The 16,192-nt window shown below is 30.7% G+C and overlaps 1 protein-coding gene across 1 annotated transcript in view; it reads left to right on the forward strand.

Annotated features, from left to right (window-relative positions):
- The window catches only part of LOC134680633 (uncharacterized), a 60,844-nt gene extending 44,939 nt beyond the window's left edge, over positions 1-15,905 (forward strand). Inside the window, exons 15-28 of the mRNA XM_063539758.1 lie at positions 941-1,031; positions 1,442-1,597; positions 1,910-2,237; positions 2,840-3,077; positions 4,084-4,252; positions 4,497-4,719; positions 5,361-5,477; positions 6,185-6,366; positions 6,990-7,158; positions 10,706-10,744; positions 11,460-11,526; positions 12,049-12,101; positions 12,578-12,832; positions 13,467-15,905. Of these exons, the coding sequence (XP_063395828.1) occupies positions 941-1,031; positions 1,442-1,597; positions 1,910-2,237; positions 2,840-3,077; positions 4,084-4,252; positions 4,497-4,719; positions 5,361-5,477; positions 6,185-6,366; positions 6,990-7,158; positions 10,706-10,744; positions 11,460-11,526; positions 12,049-12,101; positions 12,578-12,832; positions 13,467-13,543 (2,164 nt within the window). The 3' untranslated portion in view covers positions 13,544-15,905. The remainder of the gene's footprint in view (positions 1-940; positions 1,032-1,441; positions 1,598-1,909; positions 2,238-2,839; positions 3,078-4,083; positions 4,253-4,496; positions 4,720-5,360; positions 5,478-6,184; positions 6,367-6,989; positions 7,159-10,705; positions 10,745-11,459; positions 11,527-12,048; positions 12,102-12,577; positions 12,833-13,466) is intronic.
- Positions 15,906-16,192: the final 287 nt, after the last annotated feature.

The following is a 16,192-nucleotide window of genomic DNA, read 5'->3' on the forward strand; positions in this document are numbered from 1 at the left end:
TTTCGTTGTGCAATGTTATATTAGAATTACCAATATATCGTCGATCCTTTTTTCTTATTAAACGTACAACAACAAATCGTGTCTTAAAAATGAAGTCCACTTAGTTTTATTGAGGTCAGTTCGTCCTGATACTTACAATTTTATTTACGCGAATTTTAATGAATGCATGCTTTTAACTTTGTTTTTTTATCGTATTGTCATTTACTCTTCATCTTAAATATTTTCTTTGATAAGTTATTACATTTTCATTCACCCTGCGTTGTGAGTAACATAAGCAAGTATTTACTAGAACGGTGAAATCTGTGACATAGCCCCTTTATCGTTTTTTGCCTTAATTCAAACATGATCGATTCCCTTGGTTGTCCGTTGAACATATCATTGGCATTATGCATCGGTTTGAAAAATATTTGTACATAAATATCTCTCTGTTAAAGACGGGAAAATTCCCATCTAATAAAAGAGATTGATGATCTGATAACACAGAAGCGCGTTTCATCTACACCATACTCACCAATGTAGCTAAAATCAAAAAGGTTGGAGGCCAAATCAAATACTTGATTGACCTTCGATTTAAAGAGTCAATATGTTTCTGTTCATTCAGTTAGGGTAGATATAAGTCGCAAGTCAAACCAACGAAAAATTCGTTAAATGAATATGCTTATGAACTGAAAGAGAAAACAGTCTAGATATTGCACTCATTAACATAAACCAATGGCAAGATAACAAGTGGAGGGAAACGGTTTCCATTCAAAGTTAACATGAAATGATTTTGCAATTAAAAGGAAACAACAGATGCACACTGTTGCCTTTTGTAATTTATCAAAGTTATTTTCAAAAAGTACTGAGACTGTTTTATATTATAGTATAAGATAATGGTTCACAGTGTCGAAAAAAGAAAAAAAGATATCATTTATTTAATTCATCATTGTTTTATTTGTAGAACTGGGTCGTTGTACAATGACATTGTTACAATAGATCTAGGCTATGTTTGTAGTTCTGCAGTTAATGTTGGAGTGGACAGTCACAATAAGGTAAACCATTGCTTTCATAAATAAAACTTTAAAATATAATTGGTCAAAAGTTTGCAGTGTAAGATATAATACTCTACTATTTAGATAGATAACACAAACAGCAAAATCCTATGATTTATCGGGTCAAAATCTCTTCTGAAATTTGAGAAGGTATTAAGGTTGATTTTAATATTTTTTTCGGTTTCAAGTTTTTACACAGTAAGACACACTAGTTCCTAAATCCCTATTTATTTCGTGCATTTGCATCTAAGTAATAAAGAGAGTTCTAAAAATTATTCATTGAATTTGATCAAACAGTTTTCACCTCAGCTTGTAATTCATTAAGACATTTTAGACATGCAATAAATATCATAGGTAGCGAAATCTCAGTCAGTCTCGTACTAATTTTGTATTCTAATTTGTTGTTTTAGATTCAGATTGAAGCAGTTGCGCGAGTTTTGCCTGACGCTTTATTGAATGACGGAGATGTAGTTTTTTTCCATGTGACTGTCAACACAAACGATGCACTGATATATGTTGCTCAAATGAATCTCACGATCACAGATACTTTCGTAGAAAAACAGTCGGTAGGTCTCGTTTTAATATTTGAGCTACAATAATTAAAATGCATGCTTTGAGGTTGTTATACATAATTTAACTACTTTCATGGCTTCTCGCAATATTTGCAGCCGTTATATTTACTCCTTATTAGCTTTAAAAAAATCAAATCAGTTTTAAAGATAGTAAAGACGGCATCGGCCTTAGAGTATTTTTTTGACATCTTTTACATGCTTTTTACACGATAATGCACAATCTGAACAAAGCAAATGTTATAATGAAAGATCTTTATCAAATATCAATATAATCATACTTTTATTTATTTGTATTTTATTCTCTAGCCAACATTGTTTAACAATGATACGATATTAATGATTAACACAACATCGCCGACAACAATGACGGTAGGAGAAGTGGTAACATTTCCGTTAGTGATGAATATCCCGGCAATGTCAGTTTCCAATGTAATCGTAGATGTTAGTTTACCAATCAATGGCACAGCAGTTGCAATTGTTAAAGACATAAGGCTTATTTCTGCTGGGAAGAATATAAAGTGTTTGTACGAGAATACAACGAAGAATGTTGCATTCCACCCTGTTTACAATTCTTCATTAGATAATTGTCAAAATGACAAAGGATATATTGATTTCGGCATTGTTACAAATGCAGGTTTGTATTTTCGACCTAGATCAACTTTCAGTTGCATGACATTTAACTCTCTGTTTAACCACATATAAAAAATAGTAATGCACTTTTTTGCTTATATCTGGGTCTGTGATATTGGTTACTTTATGAAAGTCTTTTTTCTCTTTACTACAATTATTGTCATCGTCAATTATTTATTTAGTTAATTACAATTCTATCGTGTGAATCAATGCATATGTCACTAAAACTCATATTTAGAACTGTTGTACAAGTTATAAGTGAATTTCTGTCAACTTTTGTAATTATAATTTGTACAAAGTCAAAATACAAATTATAATTTGTACAAAATGATAACTTGTACACAATATATATACTCATTAAAACAAAAATAGAAAGAGGTTGTTAACATGTTTGATTTATTACTCAATGAAAATAACGATGTTGTAACAAACATAACAACATTGTATAGAGGTAGAAACATATTTCATATTAGTAAACAATACAAAAGAAGTCTTGATGATTATTATGTATAATCCAGTAACTTCAAAATGATGTTTTTGATAATTGTTAAACGAGGAAATTTTCAGTACATTTATAATATATTTCCACGTTTTACGTGTCTGTAGGTTTGTCATACAGGAGAGAAAACGCAGAATCCAATGACAACGCTGTGAATGTCGAGGTTGATATCATACTTAGTGACAATGAAATCACTGACAATGGAGCAGGATTGAAATTTAGTTTTGGTGCCAAACTTGGAAGCTATATTTTTATAGTTGATCATGACATTACAGTGTCACGAACAGGGTTAGAATATCCAATTCTTAAAGTGGACGCAGTTGTGAATGAAACGTTGTCATCTAGGTTTGTTACAAATAAAATAGAATGTAATTTCTTTATAAAAAATAGCTGCTATTAAATGTGTTCGTGTTAAATAAATGCGTCCGAAACGCTTTTCTGGATTTACCTCCTTTAGGAACATTCAATGTTTAATATTGAAATGTGCATTTCCTCTTCCTGCGCACTTCAAAGTGTATTTTAAACTATTTTTTATGAAGAGCATCTGTCTCTTTTACATTGTTACGTAAAATATAACTCTATCAAATGATTGCATTATTACATGTAGCAAGCACTAATTGAATAAGATATTAATAACTTTATATAAGGCTAGTAATACAATAGCCCTTGACTGTTCGAATTCCTATTTCACTGCAATGAACACGTGCTCTCTAACGATACTGTTAAGGTTTATGTACCCTTCTGTGGCCATTTATGTACGAACTTTTCTAACTTCAATTGTATCAAAACTACAGATATAATGAATAATAGAGATATGCCATTTTGTACATATTCCAAGGGGAAAGTTGATGCAAAGCATTATGTTTTACTGTTCCATTGCATTTAATAGAAAAAGAGGACTTTGTGGAAAATAAATCAAGATATTTATAGAAAATCAACAGCCTTAATCCTTGTACTCTCATATTTGGCAATTTGAAGACTGATAGATATAGGATTATTGAATGCAGTGCTAGCATTGATTTCCTTAAAACATGTTTATAAATGTAGTTATTGGTTAAAACAAATATAAATATGGCCCTTTTAGGGTGCGCTCGACTTCAGTGACTCAGCACGAGGTGTTTTGGAATTTACAGGTTGCTTAGAACTTTTTGTAAAAAATAAACCCTTGCTTCAGAGGTTTGAAAAATTCGTACAAAAATAGCTACAGAAGGGTACATAAACCTTAAGCAATATCTGACACAAAAATATTTTTGAATCACGATTATACTTTCAATTACAAACGTAACAATACAAATCCATAATAATGATTGAAAAGAACCAGTTCTTATTTTTTCTTCTATTCTTAATGTAGCACAAATATTGTTGTGGAAGCTACCTTACAACACGATGAGAACTCCACTGCGTTAGCTACTAATGCTAGTGTCTTGTTTTACATTCCTCCATATATGGTACACACCAATGTAGTGGTCAATACATCGACATACACAACAAATTACGAAAATGGAATTGTTATAATTGAGGTTAGTTTTGTTTCATCAAACTGGGCATACCAAAAGCATAATCAAAACATTTTGTAGAAAGCAATATATTAGATTATTGATAGAAAATTTTTGAAAAAATGCATTGACCAATTCTTTCATACTTGTAGAGATTTTAAAATAAATAATATTTGGATAAAAACGTGTTTTGTATTGGCTTTAATTTAGTAACTGTGTCTTACAATGTTCAAATCTATAATACATCAAGGATTTGTCGTTTTATTAGTTTGACAACGTGTTATTATGTGACGTCATCAGTATAAGTCTTACGTTAGCATCAAATACATCTATGACGGTACCTGAAGATGTGACAACTGATAGGACTGTTGTATCATACCAAGCCGGTACATACATGTTTCCTAGAGCAGGAAGTTCATTTACAGCAGACGATTTCTTTACAACAGAATTACAACAAGTCAACTTTACTATAAGTGTTATTAGAGCTGATGGTACGTGTTACAAATTAACCTGTAATCATATATGTATATGTATGTATTTGGATAAGATAGTCTGTGTAAAAATTCGTCAAATATATATGATTAGTATGAGGCAGGTGTTAGATGTGAAATAGGGAGAGGTCTGTTTAAAGTTTTAGACTTATATATATAAAAAAAATCAAAACTAATTTATAAAAAATTTTGATTCATATTACTAAGGAAATCATGTACCAACTGTGCAGTAATATTACAAAACTCATTATAAAAACAGAAGTACAAATAGAAAATACCACAAACTTTAGTTTTCACGATTGATGCCTGAGCAATTAAACAGATTCTTGCATAATTTTTGCTGATTTCTTTAGTAAGCTCAAACATAGATTCGCCCCTGCATATTTAATTTTTGAAGTCATTAATGATGCTAGACAGAAATCCCTTATTAAAAAGAATAATAATTCTAAAGCTCAAACACATCAAACGAATTGAAGGAAAATATTTGTTTAAGCAGCATTAAAGATTCGTTTTTAAGGGGAATGACGCTGTAATATAATACAATTTTGATCTGCATTCTGTGTTATCGTTTTTTTGGGGAGGGGGTTATTTGTAATTGTTCAATTATGAACTATTAGCATGCTGTTTCATTACTATTTCAGTATGTGATGGCTCCCTTGGAATGGAGGACGGAAGAATAGACGATTGTCAGATATTGTCGTCGGTAGAAGATGATCCTGCTAGACCATCTTTCCATGGCAGAGTAAATGGAACATCTGGTGAGTTCTGTTTTATAATAAATTACATGCTATCAATCACAGGTTTTGCTTTTCTTTAGACAGTGTGTGCACAAAGTCGGATCGAAACCACTCATTCTCCATTATAGAAGCATTTTTTAATCTGTTTTTCATAGCACAAAAGATATATGGTAAGGGAATATTAACCTGTACTAATTCATCTGTGTTTTAGTTTACTGTGGTTTCTTTTTTTTAGAACCTAGAGAAAAAAAATTAAAGTTCAAATTATCTTATTTATTGATTACTGTTCACAATGCAAATAGCTTGGGAAAACTCTAAATTCACTGACTCCATTGTATGTGCCTAACTTCAATCTCATCAAGGAAAGTGAAAGGCCATCCAATTTTCAAATGAAATGTTTTCATTATATCATGGCGTTGTCAGTTCATTTTCAACTTATGACTTTGAATGTCCCTTTGATATATTTTGTATACATATAAATAGGAACATTTTGTTGAAAAGCTCCATTATATACACGGGGAACTTTGAAAATCATGTATACTGGTACAATGAAAACATACGACTTGACCCTTATGTACAAAAATGTAGGCTTTTCAAACGGAAAATCTATTTTGTTTGTGTGTCTTTAGAAAATAAAACTCAATCAGTATTGCTAAAGTCATTATGAGACCGACAAATGGATTCACAAGCCTTCATAGGATTAATTCCTTACTTCTTTTTTTTAACAGCATGGAGCCCATTTAAAAGAGGGAAACTGTTCGACAACTTAAGATTTTTTCAAGTATACTTCGGAAATAAAACAAAAGTTACAAAGATCCTTGTGCAACATAAAAGTGGGTTTACACACTATCCTACTAAACTGACACTAACTTACAGTGATGATGGATTCGCCTGGCAAAATGGAGAAATTGTGAGTATTAAATAAGGCCATCTGTGTATTTCAGAATAGAAACACAATAGAGTGTTGAATATTGTTGATTCATTATTATTCGTTTTATACCAATTTTCTTTGATTTCATGGGTATAGTTCAACCACGAGATTAGGTATTCAACAAATGACAAATTTCCTATAGGAGAATTCAGACTTCGGCAAAACCACGATATCAAATATCCACAAACTTGCAAGTGTTCCTTAGTCCACGATAATTGGTACCCACGAAAATAAATGAATCTATAGTAATCACATGTTGTGGACGGTTAATTTAGTGATAATTTTGTGATAATGGCGGTATCAATGATAGTTATGTCAACACATAAGTGTTGACATCAAGGTGGATAATACTTTTGGCGAATATATGTTTACTATGTGTGGCATCAGAAGAGTATAATATAAAAATACGTGTATTGGGAATAACTACTTGTAACTTTTAAAACAAACAAAACGACGATACGGTGAATATATATGCATTCATATTTGTAACCTTGCAAAAGTCTTCAACAAAGTAAATTCGTCTTGAGTTTAACAATTAACATTAGTTTTTTTTCTAAAATTTATAAAATATCTGGATCTGTATATGGCATTTTCTTTATCAGGTGTCTATTGTCGTGCCATTTAGTGAGACTATAGTTTATCCAACACGTTTGGTAGACGCTGTATATATACGAATATATATAACCGAGGACAATTCAAATGGAGTCGCACCTGATTTAGCTGTTAAATTTGGTTTGTTTGGTTGTCACGTTACTTCCGACGCTCCAACAGGTATGTAAATATATATTTATTTAAAATTTATTTTTTGTGAAAAAAAATCACAATTGAAATGATCGCATATATAGGTTTGACGATGGTTCATAACGGTTAATGCCATTTAATCAATCATCTTAAGCACGAAATTACTTACTCTGCTGACTTAATCGAAAAGACCCGTAAATTCTGGAGGCAATTATTTATTTCAGCCACGATGTCATCCGTTAACTGAGACACATTTACTTTCGACGGTTTCGTTGGTAAGACGACTCACGATCATTGTTTGAATGGATTTTCTAAATTATTTGCCTTGAATGTTAATGAAGAAGGAAAGTTCAGAAACACTTCTTGTGTGCTTGCAAATCAGTTTACAAAATGTCTGAATCACCAATATACAAATAACAAGTCAGCAAATATACCAATAACAAGTCAGCAAATATACCAAAAACAAGTCAGCAAATATACCAGTAACAAGTCAGTAAATATACCAGTCTTGTACTTTTAAAAGCCAGACGCGTTATTCGTCTTTAAAAACACATAAGTGAAACTCGAAACAAAATCGTTACAATGCCAAAAGGTCATATTTGATTTTTTTCTATGAATTTTTGCTATATACTTGGTATCTTCTTGGTTTTTTTTTCTTAAAGTCACCAACATATTCCGCCATTAGGAATGCCTGTTTTCTTTTTGTTCCGTAGTATTTTTGTATTTTACTAAGGTTTGCAATGTTTCCGCATATTTTCAACTCTAGTTAGAAGGTATTGAAGTTTTTCAGAATCTGAACCATACAATGATATTGTAAACCATCTACTGATCAGTATATTATCTGAATTAACTTTGGAAAAATTTGCAAATTATTGATTTTCTCCACCGACTGATGTCGTCTGGTGTATAATTTAGTGAGCAATGTTAACTTTTCAGAACACAAAAGTTTATAAAACCATTTTTTGTCAATTTTGAATCTGTTTTCACAGTTTTCCCTTCCATAATAAAGGTTATAATGATAGTGAACATCAACCATGGCGAATTTAATGTTCAGTTCATGCAGTGCCATTGCTATTTGCTTTTCAAGTATTGCTGTTTATTTCTATCCAAATCAATATTGATCTATTCTTCAATCATATCTCTGGAAATTAATGAGAAATATTGTATTATGATATCTGATGCTTTTTAATTTACTGGTTGAATTTATGAATTTTAATACGTTTGAAATACGTCACTATCGGTTCAATGAGATATTAAACTAATGAAATTAGTTTCTAAAGTCATTTATATTTTATCGTTAAATTTATTTTTGGAAAAAAATAATATGTTTTAATGTAGTATTTGAGTACAATATATCTATTTTTGATATCTGTTTTTAAATAAAAACGGAAATTGATCATTTTCCTTTTTAATTAATGGTCAATAACCACAGTAGCTGAAATAATAGACCAAAATATTGCTTCTTGATAAGAACATATTTTGCATGTAAAGTTTTGATATGATGTGCATTTTGCATTAACAAAAGAAACGGTAATATCCATCGATTCATGATTGAAATTTCGTGTAAACAAATGATATTTTTATAGAATATCGTTGATTATCTCAACGAGATTGATTTTCTCGCTTGAGCTGGTACAACGAAAGTGAAAAAAGCAATCGAGTTGAGATGACCAATGATAATCTGTCTATCGCTATTTTACCTATGACGACGTTGTCAATTTCAATATCAATTTCGTTAGCAACGCCACGTGGCCTTTTTAGTTTCTAGCAATATTTTTTCCATCTCAAGCAAGAAGCATGAAATGAAAATTATCACAACAAAAGATCAAAGAAAAAATGCACAAAATAGCGATAAATAATAATAGAGACGTGATTTACAATATTTTAATTTCTCTTTATATATATACAAGTTATAGTTGTTAGCAATGTTTGCAATTAACTGTTTTGTTAATAGGTAATTAATGGTATTGTCAAATTAAATGTGAAGGTGTAATACCACCAAAACATAATACGTCACATATGGTATCATGTAAAAAAGGGGAGACAAAATATTCTTTCAATTTGAATTAATAGTTATCAAAGGTACCAGGATTATAATTTAGTACGCCAGACGCGCGTTTCGTCAACATAAGACTCCTCAGTGTCACTATCAAAATATTTATAAAGCCAAACAAGTGTAAAGATGAAGAGCATTGAGGATCCAAAATTCCAAAAAGTTGTGCCAAATACGGCTAAGGTAATCTCTGCCTGGGATAAGAAAATCCTAATTTTTCGTAAAATTCAATGTTTTGTAAACAGGAAATTTATAAAAATGACTACATTATTAATATTCATGTCAACACCGAAATGTTGACTACTGGGCTGGTGATACCCTCGGGGACAAAACGTCCACCAGCAGTGACATCGATTGCCTGCTTTTCATTGCAAAATAATAAATTATAAGACGTAAACATGTTGTTTCAAAGCGCCTTTCATATTTTATTTGGTTTTCTGATAAATATAAATTGGGGTCACATAAAATTGAGAATGGAAATGGGGAATATGTCAAAGAGACACATGGTTACTAGATTATGTAAACTGCAAAACAGGGTGAACATGTGTTGTCAACTTTCGGTTATTATTATGAAATAAGCAATGAAATAGTATGTGAAATGTTTACTGTAGACCAGAACAGGTCAAAACTTTACTCATGCCAAGTATTTCTTTATTTGAAACAAGGATAAATGTTGCAATTGTTTTGGAAAAGTCAAAATTCAACATAAAACAATGGTGGTATGCGACACAAAGGGTTTATTTATCATCGTCCCGGTTACATTTTCGTGATGCGCAACTGATTTGGGATATCAAAAATTTGAACAAGTATGGTGACGCATATAAATAATGTTATTTAACCTTCTGATAGATATGAAGTTGTACACCTGTTATTATAATTGTTTAATCGAGAGTTTGCGGGGTTTTATGGTACCAATCCAAGCACTATGACATGCTTGCCTATAGTATTTGGAGAATCAAGAATATAAAGCTATTCCTTTATAGAAACAATCACAAATGTATTACACTACGCTAAATAATTGGGTTTTTTTTGTAACCAAGATGTCAGTTGTTGCACTACTTTTTCAGTTATGTCACTTTCTAATATCGATCTTATGTCTTCGTTCAAATATTCGAGGTCACAGTGTGATTACCAGATCCTATAAGTTCAACTCATTCGTTTCTCTTAAGTTATATTTGAAAGTCAATGTTTATATACTCAATAAAAGATTCTCTGAGACATTCGTTTAGATTTTAAGGACTCCATTAAAAAAATAGATACATGAAAAGAACAATACAAATGAAATTCAGATCCAGTGGTTATCTTTAGTAATCACCTTGGATGTTCAACAGTCAGCACTTTTATGGCGTACCCTAAGTCGGGATTTCTATAATGTTCATTCAAGTATTGTTTATACCTACAAATGAAATGATAACCAACATATAAATAGTATATAATACGCTTTATGGAAGACTTCATTGCAAGTTTGTGCTTTACACGGATTTACAAATATTTAATATTAAATTGTCTTTTGGTTCCTTTCAGATATATGTTCTATGGCTCCAAAACGAAGCCATCCTACAGGTGAATATTATTTTAACAACATATGTTTTTGTACTTGTATCGGTTATAATTAGATTACTGACATTTTGTACCAAAAACAAATACGACTTAAAACATACACCTCAGATTCCGAGGATTTTATGCTCAGTAATTGCAAAGCACGCATTACAGATGGTTCAGATGACAACGACTGTGTTTCAATTGTCGTAGCCATAACGCCAAACTTTTTTCCTAGCTAGTGACATCATGAAATGAGACTTATCACTGAATTCGAACCTAATGAAATGATTCATGGTGTAAATATTTATTAAAGGTACCAGACTTATAAAGTAATACGCGAGTTTCGTCTAGATAAGACCCATCAGTGACGCTTAGATGAAAATAGTAAGAAAGTCAATGTACGAAACTTGACACACCTAAAGTACTAGTATCAATTATTGTTACTTTGCATCAAATATACTGAAGAAACTTTTGCTAACATTCATTTTCTAATTTCAAACAGAAATGACAATACAATTTTCTCTAATGAATATTTTTTTATTCCAGTAAGTTAAACAAAAATTATAAAAGCAACTCGTTTTATTTATCAGCGAATTAACATCATCAAAGACTTTGTCTAATGATTCGTATGAATATGTATGCTATTTATTCCATCGCTGAGATAAACAATTGTTTTTCTGTACAGGCATTTATAATTTCTAATTATACAATCAGTAACCATTTTTCCATATTGCAGATTTTTATGAAAGAAGCTTTGGTGTAGGAAATGGCAAAGTCATTGTATGTGATGTTAATCCAAAAGTGTGAGTATCCAAAAACTTTTTAATTGTCTCTGACTGGGTCAACCATGTCAAATTCCAAAATGCTTTTTTGTTAAGATTACGGAAATGAACAGATCCTGAACCTTTTTTTAGAATAAAATGCATAACTGTCAAAACTATTGTTTCAAAAATAAATTTCAAGATTTTTACTAAATGAGAACATTTCTTTTTCATGTTATTCTCTTCCGTCAGAATACGACATAATATAAGATAAGTTTTTGAAAGTCATGTAGAGGAGAAGCGAAACATGCCAAAGGGACATGCAAAATTAAACTTACGGAAATAAAATTTACAACACCATGGCAAAAATATAAGATCAAACGGCAAACAACAGTATACAAAACACAACAAAAAATACAAAAGATTAAACTGGATGGTTTCATGTCTTTAACGAAAATTTTATAATATCCTGTTCCACATGTGCCACCCATCGTGCCCATTCGAACAAAACAGATGACTAGAGAGAAATAAACATAAAAAAGTATGGGGTTTTTTTAATTTCAGGAAGAATTCACCGTCAATGTGTCATTCCTCTACAACGGGATCAGAATGGACACGTAAGTCAATATCTCGACAAAACAAAAATTATCAGATATTTAATTGCTTTTTGATTGACTGTTTTCAACATTGATATCTGTTAGTTTCAATAAATTTGACCCATAGAGTCTTTATTATTAAAACATTTTGCAAAACCAACATTGAAGCGACGTATGATATGCAGTTTTAATTGCAATTCTATTATCACTAAGGCTTTGTTTTGGTTAAGGGGTTAAAAATACAAGTCTAAACATTGTATCTTTTGTTGTAGAAGTTCAAAATTTAGTATTCCAGGCAAATGATGAACAACTTATTGAGATATACTATATACTAGTTTACTTTCATTTGAAATTGTTCTATACATTTGTAAAATGTATCAAGAACTACTGGTATGACTTTTAGTTAAACAAAATCATTTCGATAGACGATCGTTTTCCTCCAGCCAGTAGCGAGTTCTACGAATTTATCCTGTAGTAAATTGTGTTTATAATTTCAGGATTAAGCAGCATACTTGCAAGTGTAATTGGATATGATTCGGAAGACAACAAATGGTTTGGGTATGGTATCGATAAATCAACAACTGTAGTGAGTCTTGATGGTGGTCAAACATGGCAATCTGCATCACGTGAAACATATCTTACCTCCAGAGACAAAACATCATTCCAGTTTACTAAACGTGTGCCATGGTTAACTACAAATTTAGATAACCCATCAACACCTCATTCCGACTATCAAATCTCAGGTTGGGGAGGTGAGTAAAGCAGTTTGAAACTTGTTGAGGCTAAATTAATTTAATTTGAACTACTAGAATACATTGAGTATACCTTACAAAAAGATATCTCTAATGAAAACAAAAATGAAAAATGAAAGTAAGATTATCGAAAAACAGCATACAATTAAACTTAAATGCTGTATTTTAATGCCTCGAGCACAAGAAAGTTGTTTTGTGTCAAAGAAAATGGTGTAAGAAATAAAGAAATCAATAAAAAAAGGAATCGGTTAAATTTATAAACTGCTTTTTGCTGTTTGTTTGTTTCTTTTTTTTACATCTTTTTTTTATAAATTTGAATTTTCATACTTTGGTGTTAAGCACGTTCGAACAACACATGAAAGTAAATAATGTGTGCTGGTTCTAAAAAAATGTTTTGTTTTGCTTTAGAATGAAAGGATTTATGTACAATTTGTTTTTACTTGATAACCATTCAATTAACATAACATTGAAAATCAACAATAATATTCATGAAATTAAGCTTAACAATACTTTACAACTAGTACATATAAAAGATTGTACATAATAAGTTTGTATACAACGTCCTCCACCATTTTACAATCGACCTTGAATTTTTAACAAATACAAATTGAACATGTACCAATTTCAATTTCAGCCACATATAATGGTATGATGCAAGGTTCTTCTGGGAGTTGGACAGGAAAACTTGAATGGGAGCAATGTTGTGTATAGATAACTAGAATCAACTATATCAATTCAGGAAAAAAAACTTTTGTGTGATAGATAACGATACTGCTGAAATGTTTAAGAAATGTATAATAATTTCCTTGTTAGGCGAGTCCCCGTCGTTATTGGCAATTTAAGTATTTTCAATAATAGGATATACATATGGATATGGCAGCTGGTAGCTTTTAGGTAATTTGCAGTTACCTTAAAAAGTTTTAAAAGTAAACAATGCATTGTAGTACTAAACGGGGCGAAACACGAAAACGAGATCAAATACTTTTAGATAACATTAATCTACTGTTGATGACAGATTTAAATATTAAAAGGAAAATCATTAATTGTTAGTTTATAAATAGATTTGATTTAATTGGTCACTTCATATATATCATCAAAACATTATACACATTTATGCAAATTAACTATCATTTCATCAATTAAGTAAATGTAACCTTAAAAATATTTGCGCCCAATTTCTATCAGAAGGAGAAAACGAATGCATTCTCCTGTAACGCATTTACGATAACTAATACTATTGTTTATCTCTTTTAAAAACGTTTATGACAAATTCTTAAAATAATTTACAGTATTCTTACAACGATTCATTTTAATGAATCAGCATTTGTTATGATTTTATTTTCTTTCTTTAGTTTTTTTTTAATTCTCTAATGTAGATCACAAATTAATAATTTATGTTCCCATATAGCATCTAATTATTTCGGTATATTTGATGGTACATGACGGAAAAGGATGCAGTTTTTACCGACGGTGTAGCACAAACGTTCATTAAAATTGAACGTCGCCCAAATTGTAAGTGCTAATAACGTTACGTTTGTATATTAAATAACCCTTTTAATTGATTTGAGAATATCAGATGAAAAGATATGGTGACCGTCCGGGGTTTTTTCTCGGCTAAAATACAGAATAACAAGATGTTATGTAGATTCCTTCAGAAAATACACTATTTGAAAGTTACCACCCCTTATAATACCAATTTAAAAACATTAGAAGAAAAATAATTTACGCTTATAAAGAAATCATTATTTATAAGTTTAAATCTTATAAATTGGTTCTTTTAAATGAAAAGTTAAATTTATAGTTAACTGCATCCGCATCAAATTTGGCTAATTTGTTATGTTTAATCTAAGATGGCGAAAGACACAAATACCACCTTAAAGATAACCCATACAAACGACGCTAATCGAATGAAATTATAAAATACAACCTCGTTATATTTTAAATTTATTCGTGTTCACTTCAAATGCGATGGTATCATTATTTGAAATGATATTGGATGCAATAATCAAAGTCAAATGTCGTCAAATTGTTTTTATTGCTACGATTACGTTAAATTAATCGAATTCTATATTACTACCCGTTATGACTACAAAGTTGTTTTTATTCATCTGCTTCGTGTGAATATTGGTTCTTCTCAAATATCAAATATCAATTATTATCAATTTCATCATTCAAAACAAAAAGATATAAAATAATTTGCATAGTGCTCTGTGTCTCTTTTTGTAGTAAGGAAAGAGGTGAATTTTTGACATTTAATGAATATATGCTAAAGAAAACAGTCATTGTTCAAAGAAATTGTTTTACATGAAAATTATGCAATTGTATGATCAAAATATCTGGGTAATATTAAATACATTGCGTCACATTATTCTTTATTTACTCTCCAAGCAAAAGTATCTATAATCAAATTTCCATATGAAAGGACGTTCTAAATAATTCACGACATTTTGTCAATTGATAACGGTTTTATCCGCCATACTTTTGTGTAATATCAGTTTAAAGATATTAAGTAAAAAAAGAGAAAACACCCCGTCAGTTAAACAGGCTTTCTAACAAACTAACAAAGTTTAAAAGGGCAAATGAGACCCCAAAAAAACTAAAGGATCTAGAATGCTAAGCAGAACCTGATCCACATGTTGCAACCTTCAGTTTTTCATTTTAAGTACAAAACATGTGATAAAGTACTGTCCAAGGAGATGAGGAAAATCTTATGGTTACGTCAATTGAACATATCCTTGGCATCTGAGACACAGATATTTCATAACGGTTATCAAACTCGTGACGGCGCTAGTACAATTTTAAAGTGAATAACTCCAACTTTTAAAAGTTTTATTTTAGTCCGCGTCCACAAGTAATAAAATATGGGGTTGAAAAGTCATATTTTTAACATGTATATCTATCATGTCTATCCCGTGCCATTTTTATTTCATGTATGAACCTTTCTGTGTGAAACCTTGTTTTTTTATAAATTGAATAGCTAAAGCCTGTGATGTAAATATTACACTTTGAAACCAGAATCATTACAATATTACTGTTAATAGCATTTGTTGAATAAAAAGAATTTTCTGTTTTATCTCATTATTTACATTTAGACAGTATAAAGATGTGGTATGACAGTACAGTTACCTTTCTCCTGTGAAACTGGTTTGGCCAAATACATTTTTGATTTTGTGAAATGATTTTAAATTTTATTACAATTTGACATTTGTTGACTTCAGTATTATGTATGTAAGCATGTTTCACTGTGTGATACATCTGCATATTCATGGTCCTTCCACCTCCTGTTTACCGAATACTTATGTATTCTTATACATAGTGGCTCTGCATGAATGTTTGCAGTATTTCTCGCAGGATAAGCAA

This window comes from Mytilus trossulus, chromosome 1 (assembly GCF_036588685.1).
Source record: "Mytilus trossulus isolate FHL-02 chromosome 1, PNRI_Mtr1.1.1.hap1, whole genome shotgun sequence".
Taxonomy (NCBI): domain Eukaryota; kingdom Metazoa; phylum Mollusca; class Bivalvia; order Mytilida; family Mytilidae; genus Mytilus; species Mytilus trossulus.